Source organism: Tachysurus fulvidraco, chromosome 9, assembly GCF_022655615.1.
Source record: "Tachysurus fulvidraco isolate hzauxx_2018 chromosome 9, HZAU_PFXX_2.0, whole genome shotgun sequence".
NCBI lineage: Eukaryota > Metazoa > Chordata > Actinopteri > Siluriformes > Bagridae > Tachysurus > Tachysurus fulvidraco.
In genome coordinates this window covers 10,892,741-10,915,411 of record NC_062526.1, presented here as the reverse complement: position 1 = coordinate 10,915,411, position 22,671 = coordinate 10,892,741, and the positions used below count along the sequence as shown (strand labels likewise).

The 22,671-nt window shown below is 38.2% G+C and overlaps 2 protein-coding genes across 8 annotated transcripts; one reads left to right on the top strand and one right to left on the bottom strand.

The window, feature by feature from the left end:
- The first annotated feature begins 1,752 nt into the window (after positions 1-1,752).
- On the top strand, positions 1,753-16,715 carry LOC113637736 (coiled-coil domain-containing protein 158). Of its 6 annotated transcripts, none has more exons than XM_047819052.1 (23): positions 1,754-1,840; positions 2,143-2,197; positions 2,443-2,576; positions 2,770-2,861; positions 3,051-3,160; positions 3,246-3,576; positions 4,146-4,222; positions 4,375-4,485; positions 4,743-4,857; positions 5,046-5,165; positions 5,455-5,598; positions 6,121-6,405; positions 7,178-7,346; positions 9,979-10,131; positions 11,915-12,027; positions 12,575-12,751; positions 13,156-13,248; positions 13,356-13,621; positions 14,580-14,642; positions 14,907-14,962; positions 15,166-15,324; positions 16,274-16,378; positions 16,476-16,715. In XM_047819052.1, exons 2-23 carry the CDS (start codon positions 2,160-2,162, stop codon positions 16,595-16,597), a joined length of 3,033 nt encoding a protein of 1,010 aa, XP_047675008.1. In that variant the 5' UTR covers positions 1,754-1,840; positions 2,143-2,159; the 3' UTR covers positions 16,598-16,715. The 6 variants fall into 6 exon arrangements, 5 of the variants coding, with proteins under 5 accessions (XP_047675010.1, XP_047675008.1, XP_026994382.2 ...); XM_027138581.2 differs by having other exon boundaries at positions 2,677-2,861; positions 12,575-12,733; XM_027138579.2 differs by having other exon boundaries at positions 2,677-2,861.
- A 25-nt stretch (positions 16,716-16,740) lies between these two features.
- On the bottom strand, positions 16,741-21,736 carry zgc:158260 (uncharacterized protein LOC571389 homolog). Of its 2 annotated transcripts, none has more exons than XM_027138585.2 (8): positions 21,348-21,736; positions 20,097-20,469; positions 18,881-19,044; positions 18,347-18,521; positions 18,017-18,187; positions 17,203-17,343; positions 17,008-17,108; positions 16,741-16,923 (listed from the first exon to the last, which is right to left on the bottom strand). In XM_027138585.2, exons 1-8 carry the CDS (start codon positions 21,401-21,403, stop codon positions 16,872-16,874), a joined length of 1,233 nt encoding a protein of 410 aa, XP_026994386.2. In that variant the 5' UTR covers positions 21,404-21,736; the 3' UTR covers positions 16,741-16,871. The 2 variants fall into 2 exon arrangements, with proteins under 2 accessions (XP_026994386.2, XP_026994385.2); XM_027138584.2 differs by having other exon boundaries at positions 17,031-17,108.
- Between the last annotated feature and the right edge of the window lie 935 nt (positions 21,737-22,671).

The window sequence follows — 22,671 nt, the reverse complement described above, 5'->3', positions numbered from 1 at the left end:
TAAATATTACAATTGAAGTAAGATGAGCTTTAAACTAAGCGGGAAGCATTGCAATTTGCAAGTCAGTTGAATTTAATTTAATTTGACTTACCTTTGTGTTTGATCCTGCCTTCATCTTATACTGTACTTTTCCACCTTTTTGTTAGTTTTTTTTTAATCGTTTCAAAACCAGTTTTTTTTTAGGGATCCAAGTGCCAAAAGAGCAGGAACCTGTTTTTATTTTGAGCTAATTTGCAATATATGCAAAACAGGGCTCTCAAGTTTGCAGACAGGCAAGAGTGACATCTCTAACCTCCCGAAGTGGAGAACAATTAAAACAATTGCCAATATGGACAGGTCAGACCGTCCAAGCTAATTCACCCCAAGAGCAGACCACAAGATGCTTAAAGAAGTCTTTAAAAACCCCAAAATATCATCATCATACATTTGACATCAAACTGCATGAATCTACAATCTGAAAAAGAGTGCACAACTTTAATTATGGAAGATGAGCAAGGAGTAAACATTTGCTGTCTAGGAAAAACATGAGGGTAAGTCTGAAGTTTGCCAAAGAACACAGTGACAAAGGCCAAAACATCTGGAATAATGCACTTTAGACAGATGAGTCTATAATTGAATTATTTGGAGACCATAACAGATGGCATGTTTGGTATAAACCAAATTCAGCATTTCAGCAAAAGAACCTCATACCAAATATCACCAAATGTTATAGTTATATCATCAAATGTTATAGTTTGGGGATGCTTTGCTGCAACAGGACACCTGGTCAGCTCACCATCAATGAATATACTATGAATTCTACATTGTATCAGAAGGTGCTTGAGGAACACGTGAAGCCATCGGTCAAAAAATTAAACTAGACCATGCAACATGACACTGAGCCAAAACATACCTGTAATTTCTCCAAGGACTCCCTGAAGAGTAAAAAACAGTTAAAGGCCAGATCTTATAATCAGATCCTCCTCCTCCTCCTCCTCCTCCTCCTCCTTCTTCTTCTTCTTCTTCTTCTTCTTCTTCTTCTTCTGTGGGTGTCTTATTTCTCATACAGTGCTCATGTTTCTTATATAGCGATCTGTTAATTAATTAATTAATTAATTAATTATGGAAGGACAGTCAGTATTAAGAAGTATGCATAAAAGATCACAACCAACCAACATATTATTTTATTTTAATTATTTATTTTATTTATTTTAAAATTGTATTATTTAATTTTATTATAATTTATATTTATTTAAATTAAGTCAAGTCAAGTCACTTTTATTGTCACATCATCATAGCACATGTGCCTTGGTGAGTGAAATTCATTTTTCATGAAGTGTCATGGATGGGCATCGGATGGTATCTAGTGGTAATAGATGGATTATTGTATTAAATGCAGTGTGTATGTATAGTCTAGTATGTATAATTAGTAGAATATATTATTATGTATATATATTATATATTTATTATATTATCTATCTATCTATGCAGCTGCTGGATTGTGAATTTTGCATATAGGTACTAACTACACACTGCTGTGTGTGTGCACTTTGGATGGGTCAAATGCAGAGAACGAATTCTGAGTATGGGTCACCGTACTTAGCCGTATGTCACGTCACATTTTGAATGTGAATCTGTCGGTTACTTTCGCGTGTGATTCTAAATGACTCTCTAGTGACTAGATACGTGCACTCATTAGGGTACAATATAATGTCTTCTACACCCTATATAGTGCACTACTTGGCTGTTAGTGTGCCATTTAGGATCCGCCTACTTTTAAGCGCATTATATTGGCCGTTCGTTGCCTTGGTGATGGCAACGGCTTCCTTTGCTAAAGTGTGAGCTAACTACGTTAGCTACGGTAGGTACGTGGTAGACAGCCTGTCTAGCACCAAACAAACTGAGGACATAGATGATTTTAATAGCGTTTTCAGATTATGAGATATTTCATTTAGCGAAATTAAGTGAAGGATAAAGTGCAACATATCATTCAACTAATAAAGAAAACGCTCGTGCTGTTGCACCTTGAAGTAAACAGGAATGTGTTTACACACTTTCGTCATAAACCTGCTTTGCTAATGGAGTTAATTTACTTCAGTTATGTATTTAAATCCTTGCAATAAAACCATTAATACTATTTGAATATTAATGTTAACTTGGTAGGTTGTTGTGAAGACAGAATGGAAGCGAAACACAGCATCAGTCTGGCAATGCTAAGGTATAAAATACTATTATTAAGGTTGAGTGGTTATTATTTGTAAACCATTTCAAGCTTGCAGAATCATTTCTTGCATGTAAATATAATAACATTTGATGTAACAGTGCTTTGAGTTGTTTTAACATCCTAAACAAAGTCACCAACAGCATGATTAATGTTGTATCTTGTATACAAGAACAGAGACCTCTACTGGTCATTATTAGTTATAACACAACATATAACAATTAACATCCTGAACATTATAGTGAGGAGCTGGAGAGAAGAACCAAAGAGACTCTGAAGCTTCAGGAAGAAGTTGAACAAGCCACCAAACTCACTTTGGAAAACATGGGTCGTGCATTCAGCAGCACAGACATATCAGGAAATCGTATTTCTACACGTGAGGATATTTCTCAGAATACTGAGAATAAGTATTATGTCAGTCTTTCATTTTGTGTTACTTAGATATACGTTTGCAGTAATGCATGTGAACTCTGTAGGTCATGAAGCTGAGGGATGTCAAGATTTTGGAGTTAACAGCCCAGATTCTTACATCTCTCTAATAAACTCTGATGTGGATGTGAATGGTGCAGGTTGTCTAAATATCCAAGGCAGAGATGTTCTTGAACTTGCACTAGAGGATTATTCACAGCAAGTCTCAGACCTCCAAAAGCAGATAAGAGAGGTTAGAATTCAGAACGATTAGCCGTGCAGAATTCTTTTATTATTATTTTTGTAAATCACAGCATGAACATTTTATGGTAAATAGGTGTTAAAGTAGTGTGAAACAATGTTGGACGTAGACCATAGGTCTCTTCATATTATTCATGCATACACATGGATGTGTATGTAATCCAGTGATGATGCCTTTCAGACGTATGAGCTACACGAACTGCAGAAGTTTAATTTTCATCAGTCCGTAATCAAATTAGAAAACAAACTGCAAGAAAGCCAAAGTGAGAAAGATCTCTTGGAAAACTTAAGGTAAGATACGGAAGACTAAAATTTGTCATTTAAAATGTCAGAAAATGTAATTCTTGGTATAAACTGTATTAATATTTTTTCACAGACTAAAAGAATCTGAGAAAAATGCAAAGCTATCGGAGCAGCTGCAGGCATCTCAGCTGGAGCTGCACTTGCTAAAGCAGGCAGAAGGCCACAAACTGATGGAAGCTGATGACAAATTGAAGACCTTAAACAGGAGATCAGAGATGATGACACAAATGTTGCAGGACATCTTTATTAGGCTTTCAGATTATGAGAAGCGAAGTGGAAAAAGTAGCTGTTTTTGCTATGACAGAACATTTAACCCTGGCCAGCTTCATCTGGGACCTGCAGTGGAGAAAGCACTACTAGACCTGGAGAATGACAACCGTGGCCTCCAGGAAAAACTGCAAATGGTTTGTGACTTAGTATCTTATTTATTTTTGGATTTCCACTGGGTTCTCAGGTTTCCTTGTGCTACCTGGAACATTCTTTGTAGTTGTATTTACTAAACTTACTTACTAAACCATGGTGAAATGCTTCCTGAAAATGAGTGATGAAGGAACAGTCAGTGATGTTAGTCAGTCAGTTTTTGAGTCATCTGAAGCTAACTGGTCTGAATCTAAATATATAAGCGAGGCTTCTCTTCACAGTATTGTCTCTGAATCCAGGCAACTAAAACTATGTTGCTTTGGCTAGGATACATGAATGCTTTGGCAAAAGAGGGAGCTTTTGAAACACGACTTCTGACAAACAGGAAGACATGACTCCTTGTCCTGATTAGTTTATTGTTCCTGGTCCACTTTATTGCTTTGATTCAAAAACTAAGAACAGGAGCAGCAGCAGATATATTTTTATTGAAAACTGATGGAATGTAAGGAGACAAACTAGAAAATCTTTGCCACCTTTAATTAGTGTTTAACTTAAATTGTGCCAACATAATGAGATGAACCACTTAGGAATTGTTCATATTTGTTTTCAACAGGTGCAGAGACAACTGAAAGACCTGCAGGAAGAGGGTCAAGAAAAAAAAGAGTGTCTTCTACAGGATTATAAGGAAAGGTATGCCTCCATTTAACTAGAGTATAAGACAGACCAAATTTATTACCTGATCATTAATACAGTGACACATTATGTATTTTTTTTTACCTGTACTGTTGTGGAAGATTGGCTGTAAATTTACACTTGACCTTTGTTATTGTTTTTGGAGCAAGAATGGAGAAACTCATTACCAGTCATGAGCAGAAGGTGGCGATGTTGAAAGAGAAATTGAAAAACTCTCAGACTACCACAGATGCCCTGCAACACCATTTGGATATATTACAGTAAGAGTGGTGATCACAATATAGGCCTAATACTTTAAGAATTTTGCTGTGTCTAAAGTGTCAGTGCAATCAATAGAATCTGAAACGGCTAACCTTAAAAAGCAGGAATGGCTCTTGGTTTATTCCAGAAGAAATCTGGTCAAAACATCTTGAACCACTTTTAAATACGATGCAGACCCAGAGTCTTTTAACCCAGAATCTTTCTATAAATAACTAGTTTATAGTTTCAATTGATCTCTGTTTTGTGTTCATGCAAGACAACAGCTCCAGGGCCAAACCAAACAGCACCAATCAGAGATGAGTAATATGGAGTCTGTTCTCTCTCTACTGCGCTCAGACCTGCTGGAGAAACAGAAGAGCTACACGGCTGAAGTAAGGCAAAAACAAGCTCAAAAAATCCACAAGATTTCAGATGAATGTGTTTTCTGTTGTAGCAAGTAATATGACAATCACATGCTGTTTTTCTCAGCATTTTCCGTATACTCAAAAAACATGCTTGCGGAGGCTGCAAATTATTCTGATTTCTTGGAAAGGGAGTAAACCTGTTGATCTTGAAATAGGTCAGTGTTCTGGAGGAGGCGCTGTCTCATGCAAAATCCCTGGCAGAGCAGGTCCAAAGAGAGAGAGACCTTTTACTCCAGCAAGCTGAGGATCAGGACACCAAGCTGTGCAGACTTACAGTAATACACAGTTAACATTAATGCACATTACACTTCATAAGTTCAGACATACATTTTAGAGAGGGCTTCATGGGCATCTGAGCTTTCTCAGAAACACACTTTATCAGTTTGATAATTTTTATATTAACCCCAACCTGACACCCCCCCAACTAGATGACTCACTAATCTTTTTATATTAGTTGCCTGTGACAACTAATAAAGGAGTTGATGAGAGTTTGATCACAGCACAATTTACAGAATTTTGTGGTACAATTGTTTCTATGACAACAACTGTACCACTCCATCCCAGACAGAGCTCCGTCAGACTGCAGAGGAGCTGTGCCAAGAGCGGCAGCAGAGGCAAAAACTGGAGCAGCGCAGTCTTAGAGTCCAGCAGATTGAAGATCTTGTCCGATCTCCTAGAGATCAGTGCCAGAGGCATGAGGATGTTCAGGTTTGTAGAAAAAAATGCTGTGAATGTAAATGACCTTAGTCTGTAACTACATTATCTTAGTCTGAACATCTGAAGACTTGTATCCTGATTTAGTGTAATCCATATACTTACACCATTTGACTGTACCTTTTTTATATTTAAGTTATCAGGTACAGGGTTGCAAGGAATAGAGGAAGAGTTAGAGTCATGTCGTGGTGAGATACAGCAGCTCAAGCAGGCTGACAAAAACACCCAGTGTTTGCATATGAGAAACAAGGCACAGCTAGTATTTCTTATATTTGATTAATTTGATCCAAATCTCATTCTTAGTTATTGTTTTTGTCATTTTCTTCGTTGGCATTACAAAACTTGTAAAGTAGAAATTATTATAATTGCTTTAAAAGCTTATCACCTGGAACCACTTAAGACAGACAGTGCAGTCACACTAGTGCAGTGCGGCTTGTGGCCAAACAACATGCTCTTTCACACACAGTGTTGAATGATTTGTATGAAATGCCATGTGGAATGATGTATGTAATGCAGGGGCAGGGCAGCAGGGAGGCCAGGAGGCTTCTGTCTCTTTCGGATGAACAAGGTGCAGAGCTGCCACTGAAGCAGCCAGAAGTTCAGCAGGGCCAGGCTCAGCTGGTGGAGGCGCACACCCAGGTGCAGGCACTAAAAACTGAGGTGGAGCTGTTGAAGCTCAGACTGGAAGATGGAAAAAAAAGTGGTGAGTTGCTTATGAGGCCTCTGGTGGCCTTGCAGAAGGAGAGGAAGAGCTTGGCCAAGCAACATGAAGCGCTCCGGCTGGACAACCAGCAGCTGAGGGTAAATCTGCGAAGGAATAATGAAATAATGTTTCTTTTAACTTTAGTTACATTTTCAAGATCTACAGATTTGTTCACCATGTGCACAAACATTCACACCTAGTGGCAATTTAGAGAAGGCCCACCAGCAGGTTTTTTTTTTCTTTTTTCGGAGGAGTAGGGGTGGGGTGGTTGGGGCGTTTTTTTGTTTTTTTTTCTTTTTTCTTCTTTTTTGTGTGTGTGTTTGTATTGGGCAGAAAAAAACAAGGAACATGGAGGAGACCATTGCGGACATGGGGAGAAGGCCAAGGGGGCAGTAGGCCAAGGATCAGACCAAGACCAAGGATGTTCTCTGCCAATAGAAACTGCATTCTTGTCTTTATTAATCACCATCTCACTGGTTTGCAGTATTTAGAGTTGGGTTATGAATATGTAGTCTGAATTAATCACTTATGTACATTTTGTACAAGAATTGCATGAATCTGCTGCTTCTTTTTGCAAGATGGTCAGTGTATTGTAAAGTAATGAACCACAATATTCATAATGTTACATAATACATGAAATTCATATTATTATCATATTATCCATATCTAATTAAATTTGTCAATTAACTTTACGAATGAAATTAGTTTCAATACTAAATATTGTTTGATGTTCAACCTTCTTTGCCCTTGGAGGTGTTATGAAAGGGAACTGGGCAGGGTTCTAACCTAGAGTTGCAACTGCTAAGAGGTAGCATTCAAAACTCTATGGTCTATGCATATGTTATAATGTGTACTTGTCTGTGTGAACAGGCTGCCCTTCTGGAGGCAGAACTGAGGCTGAGTGCTGTGGAGCAGGAGAAGTCCCAACGGTGCGCAGCTCTGTCAGAGAGAGACAGCAGCATCCACCAGCTAACTCTGGAGAAACAGCACATGACTGCTGAGCTGGCTCTCCAGCGCAAGGAGTTAGACCAGTTAAAAGGTAAAGAAAACTACTAGTCTGACTGTTCCAGATGTAGTAGTTTGAAAAATACATTTGCATATTTAAACTGACATTTCCTTTCAAACCGATAATGTGGTGAGTTTCACAGACCCTAAACATTTCAAATGCTCTTTTTGTTTCATTTCTACATCGTAATAGGCAGTGTGAAACATCTGGATACTCCCTGTGCACATGTGAATGCATACTGAGATGTTGCAACACAGCCACACAGTGGCATATGACACAGTATTTTCAGTAGATACTGTTGTCACACAGCCATCTTTTTTTTCTACGTTGTGCATGTGTACATAGATAATTACAGGTAAACTTTATGGACCTATTCGAAAATCAAGTTTTTGAGAATGTATGAGCTACAGCTGACCTTTCCTCCATAGCCTTCTTGCAGCTCTTCCCTACTGGGTTGCTTCTCCTCTGAATATTCAAAATCCTCTGCCATCTAGCAACTAGCGGGATTTTTGGCTAGTGTTTCCGAGTGGTATTTTCGCTTAACATACCATGCACTGTATAATGTTAAGCTGGATTTCTGCTAATCCACATGGGTTATAGTCTCTATAGTCTCTATAGTCTTCCTGACTCACAAAATACCCCCTATTTAATGTGTCAGCTACTATGAGCCACTACAAAGAATCAGGCCATGCATGACATAGTCTCTGTCGTCAGCCCAACAGCCATGATACAGTGCCCTGGCTCACAGTAAGGAAAAAATAATTGCTCCATAACACTGTGAAGAGCAGCTTACCTGGTTAATCAATATAAGGCTATATTATTAAAGAATGCTACTCAGCTCAACTGTGCTTGCCAGTCAGATACAGGAAGGTTACCAGTGAGTACTATGTGTGGTATTCATTTCTTGGGAGTATTCTAGGATTCCCCTAAGCTTGTTGACTGTAAGCATTTCACAAGTGTGTTTTCTGCCTTTGGATTGTCCTTGTCACCTGGAGCCTGTCTCAGGTGACCACAAGGAGCAGGTTTAGATGTAGGGCATTCTTAACAACAGGAGTCCTGAAGAAAGGAAATGGTTTCTCCTCTCAAACAGGATGTTCTCGGGCGGCCTCAGTGAGAGTAACTCCTCTACAGTGGTATTACAGACACATTGTTGAGATACATATGTACAGAAGAGTGGTGTCCGATCCAGAAGTCACAGAATCACACTTCTTTGCCAGTGCCAGCTCAAAACTCAAAATCAGCTCATTTGTGCTCTCTAGCAGACCTGGACAGCCCTCTAAGCCTGGATGCCCTGATACTCTAGCCCGAAACTGGCCCCAGCGTATAGATTTCAGTATTTAAGCCACAGAGTCTTGCCTGTGGTAACTCTTCCTACATGCAGGTTCCTACTAACTGTGGTTTTCCAAACACAGAATAACAACCACAGTTTCCTGTCATTAAAGGCAGTGTTTCCGATTTTTGAATGTTAACATTTGAAATCACCAAAACAAACATGCCCCTAACCCAAATGGGTCCCACCCCTGTATTGATAGCTTCTCCCACACATACATATGTAACCCAGGCGACTAATGGAACGAAATGTGTCTTTATCATAGCTGAATGGAAGAACAATATGATTGCAGATAAACAAACAAGCAAAAATGACACATAAAGCATAATCATGCAAAGGACAGCACATATTATTTCTGTGAAACAAAGCAAAACCAACGTTACTCACCTATCGAGAAGGAAAAAAGCGGCCTCGGTGTCTTAAGTAAAGTTGGCCGCATATTCACAGATTGGAGTTTCCCTAGTCAATAACTCCTGAGCTAAACGCTGTTACTAGCAAAACACAGTTGTAGCTGCCTCTCTACATTACTACGATAGAAAAAGAGGTGTTATTTGTGTAGTAACAGCGTTTAGCTCAGGAGTTATTGACTCGGGAAACTCCAATCTGTGAATATGTGGCCATCTTCCCGCTCCTTCAGTTCTCTCCAGTGCTGGAAAGCTGATCCTATATTAACACGGTCCTACTTCTTGCCTTATTGTAAGCCTTTCTTTACTTTCTTACTTTTTCGTTTTTATCCGCCATGTCAGTGTTAAAACCGCTTTCTGCTAATGTCACACATGCGCACTGAACACTCTCTCCACCGCATATTGACAAGACCCGCCCCTTTCTGCTCATTGCCTACACGCTTGTTTTGATTTTTGTTTACTATTTGGCCCGAATTTCTCAAAAATCGGAGACCCTGCCTTTAAGGAACCAGCTCCAGCTTGGCAAGCCTCTTCAAGGAAAAGATGGCTGTATGAAGGGCCATAGCTACTGTAGTTCCGGGCCCTCTGTATGCTGCAGGCCCTGTTATTCATATACAACTTCAAATCGAAACTTAATTCTGTTTCACTTAATATGATTAAGCTTATTATGTGTACAACAGTATAGTCAAACCAAGGGACAGATTGACTACTGGAATTTAGTGGACCCCCACGAAATGACAATGAATCCCACTAGTGATGACTAGTATTTATTTCAATGGTATCTATTGCAAATACTGTATAATTTCACTGTATGACATTTTTTGAAAGGTCTCTACATGCATGCACACACCCACAAGGAGTTACCAAACATACATATGTTAGTATCAGTTTGTATAGTAATGACTGGCATTGTGTTGGTTCTCTCTATTAGAAGAGCAAGAGGTTTTAAGAGAAGAACACAGAAGGAAAACCGATGAGCTGCAATGGCAGAACAGCAAGCTAAAAGCCCAGCGTAATACCATCCAAAACGACTTGGAGAAAGCCAAGAGTACCCTCAAAGCACTGGAGGGTGCTGATGAACATGGTACATACACCAAATACAGTATATAGGGTACACCATATTAAAGGCAACCTTTAGAGAAGTTAAAATGTAAAGCAAAAAGAACTGCAGTATATATATTTTTCCTATCCACACTGTAAATTGAACAGTGCCAAAGTATTTCTCTAATATTGCTCTAGTAATTACTATTTTGACTTTTTGACATCCATTGTAATCTGCAATGGATTACTGGGTCATTTTGAACACATCACGTTAACTGACCAAACCATAGCACAGTGAGGTTCTCCATCACTATACAGCACAATATACAGCATAAGATTATCCTCAGGGTCTGTGTGTATAGCTAAACGAACATTTTGGAGAAAACTACCTAAGCTTAAGTAATGTAGAGTGCATTAATATAATCTTATGGGTGTGCCTTTATGTCTGTCTCCTGCCATTTCTGTTACCATGGTTTATACTGTACTTCGAATGCACATAAATTGCAGTTAACAGATCTTTCAATTTTGTCTGGTTTAAATTGCATTCTTTTAGATATTACTGTATTTAAATACCTGCCATTTAATTGCAGTAAGCCATGTACATTTAATTCAGTTTTATTCTATTAAAGTACTCTCTTAATTCTTAAAAACTGATACAAAGCATGTTCTAGCACAGTGTCTTCTGTAGACTCAAGTCAGTTAGCTGTAACTAAATGGAACTAAATTTAGCCATTGCATGCACTCCCAATATGAAAGGAGAGCAGGAATCATTTGTGAAGTCCCTCTCTGAAATTCCCATTTACTTATTAAACAAAAAGGCCATTTTCAATTAGTCTGTTTTTACAAAGACACAATGGGGAAACAAGGGCCAGTGTGGCACTCGCTGACCCCCTAGGATCATTTACTATTTGTGAAAATATCAAAGCCCTGGGAAAAGAATGTATAGGAAGTGTTAATGTATATAAGTACAAATATAGAACTACCTCTCCAGTAAACAGGCCGTGCTTGAAGGATGAGGATGTTTTTACAATCAGCCGTCTATTTTGTGTGATGGTAATTCGCATTCATTGAGGGAGGTGAGATGCGGGCCAGGTTAAAATAATAGGTGGAAGACTCTGACCCTGTGGTAGCATTTGGGCTTTTTGTTAAGGATTGTGTGTAGCCTTCCCTTCATTTTCCTTCAGAATGGCAGGAAGGCTACATACTGGGTTCCTAGTTTTGGAGCATCTTGGTTCATTAGTTTCCTCCTATTATTCTTCCTCCTCATATTCGATGTGTTTTTCCATCATGTGACGGTGTAATCCGACTCTGCTGCTCAGCCATTTGTTCGTTTGCTCTACGTCATCATGGTACGATCGTTAGAGCAAGAAACTGTCTAGTGTTAAATACTTTGGAAAGCATTGTGTTTATATTGGCTAGGTTCTGACCTCTGGAGTCTAGTTTCTATAAGACTATTTGTTATATTGCTTTTGTGTTATTGCATGGTACATAGGCGATTGTGAAGAGAATAGGAACAGTGTGGTCCCATATGACGCAAGCTTCAGTCTTTACAGAAGCTAAACAAAGCATCCATTGAATCTCTGTCTGAAACTTAACAGTGAAGCTGCTATGTCACTTTCTTTAGGTCATGTGAAAAAGATATTCTGAATTTTGATTCCAGTTTTAATTTTGGTCGCAGATTTACATGATTTGTGCATCAACAAAATAATACATAACAGTGTCATATCACAATGACTAGTATAATGCTATTAGTAACTCCTTGATAAAGCCTCAAAACTTATATATATATATATTATAAGTGTTTGGTGCTATATGTGGTCTTTCAGGACTAAAGGTTGCCTTGGGCATCCAGAAGCAGATCACTGCCAAGCGAAAACAGGTTGACTTACTTCAGAGCCGTGTACAGATGCTGGAGGAGAGCACAGAAAATCTTACTCAGGTACAGCACTTTAACAGCAACTCCAATGACAAACGCTGTCACCTGTGGCACTAAGAACCGACCCAAAGCAGAAGCTAGAATAACATTGTTCTATTAGGTCAACTAGGTTCTACTAGGTCACTTTTCACCAACCTAAAAGATGCCTGTAATATTCACAGTGATGACAGAAGCGTCTGCATTATCATTACAACACACAATAATGCATTTAAGTTGTGCAACATGAAGGTCATGTTTGGATATATTTTATCCCAATTTTATTCCTACTCAGTCTTTTGTTTAAGCAGCAATAAAATAAACTGCAATTAAATTACTGGCAAGATGATTGATCAGTGAAGGGTTAAATAGGGCAATGTTGCTTTTAATGGCATCAACATTGTCCCTAACAAATGGGCTGCAGTGTAAAAAAATACATTTAGTTTCTTAAATATTTATTGCTCTCTTTGCAGCAGGCCTCCCAAGTTTGAATTAATCACTATCATGCTTGAAGATGATGCTGTTAATAAGTAAGATTAATCCAGTTCTGGTGTTTTGCTTGTTGGACTCTCAGGAGAAGAATGAGCAGGTGATGAAGAGCAAACGTCAAGCACAAATGCTACTTTTTGAGAGGGAGAGAAGAAAAAGGCTTGGAACTGAGTTGGAGGCTTACCGTACAAAGGAGAACCTGCTGAAGAGCGAAATTGAGAGGCTTGCCACAGCTCTGAACAAGGTTCTCTTAAATCTCATGGTCTGTTTTTAAAAGACACACACACCCCTAAACGTATATAGCCTATGTATAGTGTGTGTGTGTGTGTGTGAGAGAGAGAGAGAGAGAGAGAGAGAGAGAGAGAGAGAGAGAGAGAGAGAGAGAGAGAGAGAGAGATTGCCTTTTGGATATTCTGAATTAATAAGTTACTTAGAAGATTGATACATAATGAATATGATGTATTTATTCACATGGTGTATTTATTCAGACTGGTTCTATAAGGTGATTTCGATAAAAAAAAAAGTTAGGACTCATCTCTTTGACACACTTTGACAAAATTATGCCTTTAAACATCTAATATGAAAATCAATTCTGATAGCTCTACTGAAAGCCACAATATACTGTATTGTTTATATCCCATGACTTTTATGCTTTATCTGTTCCAGATGTCTGACAGTTTTGTAGAGTGCCAAGAGTACATTCAGAAACAGCAGCAAGAGATCATGAGGCTGAAACTCCAGCACACACTAGAGCTGAAGGTATGCTTTGTACTGAGATTTCCAGTCAGCTGTGCTAACAGTGATTGCTATCATTCACATCGTGAGAGTGTTCAACAGTATAATACTGCTTTGTATATTTTGTCTAGGAGGGCCAGAACTTACGATCCACAAGTGCCATAACTGAGCAGGAACAAGACTTACAAGCTACAAACAACATCTACACATCACCCGTCACCAGCCCATCAATTCCAGCACAAATACCCTTTCAAGCTCAGTCTCCCAGCATAAATATTAGTAGCCAGAAGTGTAGCCCAGTTGTGGAGCTGCAGAGCCTGGTTAAAGAGCTGCGCAGTGTGATCGATATGGAGCAGAGCCCTGATACAAGCTACACCAGCACAAGGAGGAGTAGAAAGTAAGAGTCTTGTCTCAGATCAGTCATTGTGGATCTCTTCTAAAGCATCCATAATAAGAGAAGCCATGGGAGTGAAATCTTTTATCAGAAAAGGGGTGTTAGTAAGAATTTTTATTTTCAACTCTCTCTGAAGACATGACATATAGTGTGGATATAACCCCATTTACTAAAAAAAATCATGGCTAAGAAAATCATGGAAGACCTGTTAAAAACTCAAATGCTGCTGTTGATGTCCACAAACTAATAAGTAGCCAAAAAAACATGCCTGTGTTTTTGTAATGTTGCTCACAATAATATACAACACAACAATAGATATTTGACATTGAGACAAAAAATATGCAATGTGCTAGAAGAAAATGCACTACTTAAAAGTCTGAAAAATATTGTGTTCAAATAAAACAGGCTGCATTTCCATAGAGTTACGGTCATATGTTATTTTGCCTTATGCAAAAGACATAATAAATTTGCAATAGGTTGCTCAGTTGCTCCTTTTCTAATATTCGTGTATGGGATTTTCACTTGCCTCTGTTGAATAGGGGGAAAATATGTGAAAGATGCTGAAAAAGCAAAGAATGTGCCGGACCTAACATCAACATTTGAACTGGTTCATATTATATGCTGCAAGCTATATTATGGTCCCAACTTTATATATTAGAAATACAGACATATATTTGTGTGTTGGAGATCTAATCTAATATGACTTCCTTAACAACTGCCCTTGGGTTTTGTTTTGCCATTAAATGGAAATGAGTCGATTCATCGTTATAGTAATGTGATTAATGGAATTTTCCAGGTAGTTTTCAAACAAGCAAAACTTTATTTGGTGTAATTAAATATTAGATCATTTCTATAATACCTGTAGTTTACATTGATGCATGTAGTTTATATTGTAATTGATTTAAAAGTATGTTATTGTAATAGCTTGATCATTTGTGACTGAAATGCAGTATTTATGCAGAGATGAAGTGACCTGGAACACTGAAGGTGAAAGTGGGATGACGAGGACAAGTATCAGTTACAAGTGAGAAGATCTTTAACCTAAGATTGCGTAAATTTGCCGTCATTGCTTTTTTCCTTATGCATGAGTGTGTGTTGCTGCTGTCATTGCTTGAAGCTTGCTTTTGTGAGATTCAATTCAATGTCAGTCTCTCCTCTGTAACTCGTGTTTATATGACAAAACTTCCTATTGTTTAAACTCCATTCTTTCTTCATTCTGTGTTGCCTATTAATGCACACTTCCTTTAATGCACACTTGGCCTTCCCCGCATGTGTTGCCATAATGCAGTGAGCAAGATCCAGTTCAAGTCCCTAACTTCAAACAGGACGTGAACACAGCTAACAGTGAGTGTACTGCTGTAATGACTAATGTAATTAATAAATGGACACTTCTGTTTACAGTAGCAAAACCCTACCTCTTTAACCTCTTGAAATCTGTGCAAGAGAATATATAGTGAACATTATTTTTGAATTGAATTTTATGTATAAAATGCCATGTTCCCTATAATTTAATGTGTATTTGTTGGTGATTATTTCTTTTTTCATAGAGGAACCTGGACTGAAAGTTTGCCATCCTCAGGACAGTTCATTTTGTGTAGCAGCATTGGGACGGCGGTCTCCAGTACACTCCCTCCTGACCTCTGTCCTTCCGAGCAATACCCATTATAGCCACAGGACACAAAGCCCTGCATGTTCTGTGCAAATATGTAAGCCTTTATTTTGTATCAAACCAAGTTTATACCGTTTTAGCAACATAATTGTCGAACACAGGCCTAGATGTAACTGGTTTGCAACATTTTGTATGACTAAAGGTTTAGTTATATATTAGTATTAAAAAATGCTATTGAATACTTTAGATCTATTGTTCTACTTGCAATATACTATATAGCCAAAACTTTATGGACACCAGGCATCACACACAAGCGAGCCTTTCCCAAACTGGCCACAAAGTTGGAAGCACACAATTGCATAGGATGTTAACTGTAGCTTTGCAATTTCCCTTTAATGTCCCTGTGCACAAAAACCTGCCATGGTTAATGTAGAAGTACTGGAGTGTCATGCACAGAGACCTGACCTCAACCCCACTGAACATGAACAGGAATACTGACTCCACCCCAGACCTCCACTCCCAAGATCAGGGCCTGAGCTGTGAGCTCACTAATGCTCTTGTGGCTGGATTGATAATTCCCTACAACTACACTCCAAAATGCAGTGGAAAGGACTTTTCAGAAGCGTGAAGGTTATTGTAACATAAAAGGGAACCTAAATATATCCTGGCATATGCCATATGTGAAGCTGGTTAAAAGCTCTTTTGTAATCTATACCACTGTAATAACCTGATGCCAGAAATGGAATCTGAATAAATGTAATTAATAATTTACATCTATAATTTTTGTAATTATGCATCTGTCATTTACATAAAATTTAAAAACAATGTCTTTTAAAACTAATATTAAATGAGTTCTTCTCAACCAGGCACTTATTGAAGTCACAGCTTTCTTGTTTGAAGCTTAAATGTCTCCTTCTTCATGTTTATAATGCGAGAATATATTTAAATACTAAAATAATTTAGTAATTATTTCCAAATAATGTTCATTTGGCAGCTTGATTGTATGTCGATATACAGTAAATATGCTTATATATTTATTGAAACAGCTATCATTAAGCAAGCTGAAATAACAAGGCAGACATGCAAGAAACAGCAGAGCAAGCTGACTAGACTTCAGAACAAAGCAGAAGATCATCAAATAAAGACTCAAGGTAAGAGAATTGCTGAGAGTACAAACAGTTTTTAAAGATTTTGTTTTTTTTTAATAGTGTGAAATCTTATATTACTGTTTGTCTGACACTTTTGCAGAAATGACCTCTGTGATTAAAAGCCAGGAAAAGATGAGGAGGATCAAAGAGAGAAAAACACTCAAAAAAGATAAGCGTCTAGACCATACAGAGGACAGAAGAATTAACTTACAAAGCAAATAAATGTTTTTTTTTTTAATATAAAAATGGAATATAAACTTGATAAATGACTATGATCTGGCAAAAAGTTATTTAAACTCATAATTTAAATAAAGGACATTTCCAAAATTTTTACAGTTAATAATAGTAATGAGTGCTATGCAAAATTTCCTGTCATTATTCTTTATTAAAATTTCAGGTTAGAGTTCTGCTCAGCTGCACCATATTTTTTGATAGTTGAGGTGTATTTAAAGCATGGCAGATTCAGGGTGTGTCGATGATGAAGCTGTGGTATCTGTCACTCTGATCCTGTTCTCCTGCTCCTCCTCCGAAAAAAGAGAACTAAGAAACTGCAAAGTAATACAAATAAATATCAGAGGTGTTCAACTATGACATGTATATCAGTCTAGATTTCAGGTTTCAGGGGTCAGTACAGTATAGGATTCTTTATCTCTACCCCGGGAGCTCTCAATCCTTTATTGATGATGAACTGCTTGAAGGCCTGAGCTCCATGAATCTGCTTCAGTTCTGCATCCTGTTCAGCAGAGAAAAATGAACAGACCACATGTGACTGGAGGATTGATTGGGCTACCTGATTGGTTTCATTGGCACCAGCTGATTACGCTCACCTTCTCAGTGAGTTTTTGCTCAAACTCACAATCTTCAGTCACTGAAGGTTCTCTCAGAGGCTCATTCGCAGGCCGCTTCTTCCATGTTTTAGGACTCAAATACCATGCACCATATTTGGTTTTTATACTAGGAGTATACACCTGGTGTTGAGAGAATAACCAGACCAGTTGGAAGAATAAGGTTTGTGTATATTCATTCATTTTTCATTTTAGAATGAAAATAGAAACAATGAAACAAAACTTTTTTTTTTTTACTAAAGAATTAAATGTAAATATTGGCAATTTCACTTCTTTCACCGCAAGTGTATAAATCAAATATAATTATGAAACCAAATATGAAAAATACCCAACATATAATACATTTTTTCGTGTGTAGGCTTGACCTGGAGCTACAAGCTGTCACCCTCTTGCTATTTTGGAAGAGGACACTGATCCATATTTGTAATACTGTACATTAGCCACTAACAGCCTCTTTAATTCAACTATATCATATAATATTTCCGGCTGAATAAGCACATGTACAGGTTCAAGAGCAAGAATGGAAGATTCTGCTAAGATACTTCCAGTCATTGATCTCAAGCATCCTAATAACTGGGGCCCCAAACTTGGCACAAGCATTCATCCTATATTCGTGGCTCAACACTAGGTTTAAAAATATGCAGTGGCAGGCTTTGTTCTATCTTCACAGATTAGTAGCTGTCATGACCTATCTAGCAGATTGAGACTGGCAAATTATTAATTGGCACAAAATTGAGTGCAATTAAAAGTAGCTCTAATACAGTGTCTTCTATATTGCTGTAAGCTCAGTGGTTACCTTGTTCAGCTCTGAATCTTTCAGTTGCAGGTTGTGTGAATAGTCTTTACACATCATCTCTGGTTTTTCGTTAATTCCAACATCTTGGAATGTTACCATAGGCTCCTTTTCACCGCCACTGGCAAACAGGTTCAGGATAGTGGACTCTGTGAAGTCATTGGTGTCCTCACCCTAAATGAATGAACCTTATAGTCAATGAGGAACGGTTACACAAGGAGAATGCATGGGGTAAAATAGCAAAAGTGATGTCAGTGTAGGATGTCAATCATAATGTCAATGTGGGCTCATTCTGTCATTAATGCATATGTGCTTGTTGTAATTCGGACTGACCAGTGAGGTAATCCAGTCACAGAAGTGCTTTGTGACGCTCTTGATTTCTTCATCCAGAAGTGTGGCGTGCAAGCTTTTGTTGCTAATCATTGGTCCTTCTTTGGCAAACTTCTCCTTAGCTTCTTTCAGTATATAAGGATTCCGAGAAGTTGATTTTACTTCATCCTGACTGAAACTATAGAGATGATATGTGGTAAGATCAGATTTTTCTTTTCATTTGCCAGTTTTTATCAAAGTGATTTACAAGTCAGGCAGAAATATAGCAGAGTAAAAACAGCTGCAAAAGCAGACAGTCAAAACAAAAAGTTCTAGTGCACACAAAGGCACACAAAAAAAAACCCAAAGAGAAAACACAGACTTTAACCATGAGAGTTGGAGTAAATGTGTTAGGAGATTTGGGTTCTATAAGACATTTTACTACCTGTGGAACAACAACAAGGAGAAAGCCTGATGTATGATACAAAGCAGGTGCATGCGCAGTGCTGTCGAGTTCTTTGATGGATGCCCAAACTTATGAAACTAACATTCCCTTACCTTGAACTATTAGGTGATTCTGTTGTTGGCTCTGAAAAAGTTTCTTGAATAATGCCTTCACATGGCACCACATATTCTTTGCTATGCTCCTCTGGCTTGGCCAGAGGAGTCTCATTCCTGATGTGCAGGGCTGGGTCCAGAACGAGCAAGACTTCATGGAACAGCTAAACAAATGAGAGGAAAATACTTGATGTTAGTAATTTCCATTTGACAAGGCATGTGCTCTCTAAAGCTATGTTCATAAATAAAGTGATTTTTTTTGCTGTTGCACGTCTTCAGACCCTGTAGTATTAAACTATCAGTAGGCACTCCTACTATTTGTTGCCATAGTAATAATGCTTATTAGTGGCTAATGTAAATAGTATTCCAAATTATATCCTTGCTGCTAAAATGAAATTCTGGAGGGGGATTTGGTATTTGTATAAAGAATTCACTGTGTGTGTGTGTGTGTGTGTGTGTGTGTGTGTGTGTGTGTGTGTGTGTGTGTGTGTGTGTGTGTGTGTGTGTGTGTGTGTGTGTGTGTGTGGATAAAGATAAGATGAAGATGATGCAGTGTGTGCCCATTGCCACTGATCACCTGCCCTCCTATTGATCACTCCTATTGTGAATTTGTTTAATATTTGCCCATTTCTCAACTTTGTCACACTGCTGAACATGTCCACATCTAGTCACCAACAGGTTCTGTTGCTCATGACAATGGTAGTCATCAACTTTCATTGAAAATGAATAATCTTTGGCCATTGTGTTGTTTGTGTTTTTCATGGTTTGATAAATTCAATGGAGAAAATATGAAGTATTTCTTTTTTTTTTTTAATCTTATCCTTGTATATATGAAAAAAAGGAAATACATAGAACAAATGCCTTATTTGTTCTTCTTACTTAGATATTCCTAAGAATTACTTTTTCATAACATGACAAAAACCTCTTACACTGTAAGTATTTATCATATTGTTGTCATAAGCAGAGGAAGGGTTATGTGCTCAGTTGTGAAATTTTAGGGATGTCACAGCTATATATAAAAGGGATGAGAACCATGCTTTGGTATGTCTGAGACTTTTAACAACTTGCACCAAAGATTGTAAAAAACAATTTTTTGAACAGCTCTGTTCTAAAGATCATGTGACTGCTGAACAAGAGTGTCTTGTGTTTTGTCGAGTTTGAGGTAATTGTGATGGTGTTACATTATCTGCATATTGATCGGTTTCATGTAATCTACCTCAGGTGGCAAACCACCTCCTAAGTGTGGATAGAGAGCGAGCGGGTGTGCTTTCAGGCTCTGCTCCACTGCATCCACATATCGGCGCCGAGTCTGGCGTAAGCAATTCTGTTTGGAGAAGCACGCCTGCTCTTTGGTAAAGCGTCTTTTTGGTGATTTTTCTTTCTCTGGCTTACGGGTCAGGCCAAAAATGGCAGCTTCGGTTCCATACTGGGGCTGTGTAAAAGTCCCTGCATGGGGTACAGGGTAGCCATCTCTAAAATCATTAAGTCCTGGTGTCAGAAAGCGCCATCTGCATCCATTCAGGGACCTATAGAGCTGCAGCTTCTGAACTGGGTCCTTCAGACACTTAGTGCGGAGTCTTTCTTTATACCTACACCAAGAGAAATTATGGGTAAAATTATAAAATCAAAGCGTGCATACAGCCAAACAAAACAAAACATGTGAACATGTGACCATCAAACTTGTATGTTCTTTTTACACATCCTATTCAAAAACAATGGGCATTAGTATAGAGTTCACTTCTTTACAGCTCTAACAGCCATTATTCCCCAGGGAAGTGTTTGGGGCATTAGGTATTGATGTCAGCTGAGAAGGCCTGGGGAATTCATCCCAAAGTTGTTCAGTGTGGTTGAGGTCAGGACTCCTGAGATCTTTCTCTCTGACTAAGAGTAATACTAAAAGACATCCTTTACATTTCCAAATTTGTTGCAACAGTTTGGGGAAGAACCGCATTTTAGTTGTGATTGTCAGGTGCCTAAATATTTGGCTATGTAGTGTATCACAATATAAATCTACATACAGACTACTATGTGCATCAGTACACCCTTTCATACTATCCAGTTTGTGTTTTAATATCCACCATTTCATTTCTCAAACGGAACATAAAACCAGCACTAATACATAGATCCTTGATGCATAATCTTCCCAACATATGGGAGTGTACATTGACGCCATAGATACTAAATTTACTGAGCTCAGGGTGATCTATAAAGTTTCATCATATAGTGTCAATACATAATTAACAAATTAAGTAAAGCAGATTGTCTACCTTGAATATACAGTGAGTGGGTATCATGACTCAATATTTCAATTAGCAGGTTAAAACAAAGACAATAAAAAAATTATCTAAATTAAAAAAAAACGATTAAGTTATAATTCAATTATTGGTCATCTGAGGGAGAAAGAAGTGTTTACCATGTGTAGAAATTTTAAAAATGAATTTGCTATGAGATACAAACAGTACAATACCAAGGATGAACAGGAGTGCTGTCTCCGGGTCCAAATTGACATTTTCTGTTGGTCATCTTGTGTATTTTCTTTTCAGTTCTCTATTAGTGTTATCTTTGTTTCGAATAGAACATATTCTTTTTAAAGCGAGAAGAAAAAAACGCTTCAAAACGGTGCCAGAGTTTTGTTTACACTTACAACGCTACACTAATCGTCCTAGCCGAATCAGCGCGTGCCGTTGCTATGGTGAAGTGCGCACTTCGCAGTAGTGCTGAGACACGTGAGGGACACGAAGTGGGACAGAAGCCAAGAAATTCATTCATTCATTCATTCATTCATTTTCTACCGCTTTATCCGAACTTCTCGGGTCACGGGGAGCCTGTGCTGATCTCAGGCGTCATCGGGCATCAAGGCAGGATACACCCTGGACGGAGTGCCAACCCATCGCAGGACACACACACAGTCTCATTCACTCTCTCTCACACACACACACACACACACACACACACACACACACACACACACACACACACACACACACACACACACACACTACGGACAATTTTCCAGAGATGCCAATCAACCTACAATGCATGTCTTTGCATGTCACCGGAGTACCCGGAGGAAACCCCCGAGGCACGGGGAGAACATGAAAACTCCACACACACAAGGCATATCGAGGAATCGAACCCCCAACCCTGGAGGTGTGAGGCAAAATGTGCAAACTACTAAGCCACCGTGCCCCCAAGCCAAGAAATTTTTAAAGAATTTTGCAGCATGTTGGTAGAGAAACACAAATCCTGCGGTTTTAAAATGGATTTAAAATACACACTGACTGCATTGTGTGCTGCTTAGTATTTCACCCTTCCCCAAGAACTGGCAACCCATCAGGGTGTAACCTCATACCTAGTATGAACCATCATTGCACTGACCAGGATAACTCTGTGCCCAGATCATCCCAGGATACAAGTGTGAGGAGTTTAATGCACCCTTTTTTTTGCTTGTTATTAATATTATATATTTTTTATATTATATATATTTTTAACACAAATTTTGACATGATTTAAGAACTATATTCAAGACAATAATATTTATATATCTAATCTTAATTATTTACTAAGAAGCCCACTTAAATAAGGACACCTGAGAATAACCACAAACTACTAGTACATCACTTATTTGTGGCCTTGCAAGTGTTTACATGTAACAAAGCCTTGATCTGTTACTTACTCTCAAATGACAATGACTAATGACAATGTAGGTTTTAAAATAAATAAATACATTTAAAAATAAAGTAAACCAGAGTTAGGAATCTGTGATTCTACACTTCCACACTTGTCATGCT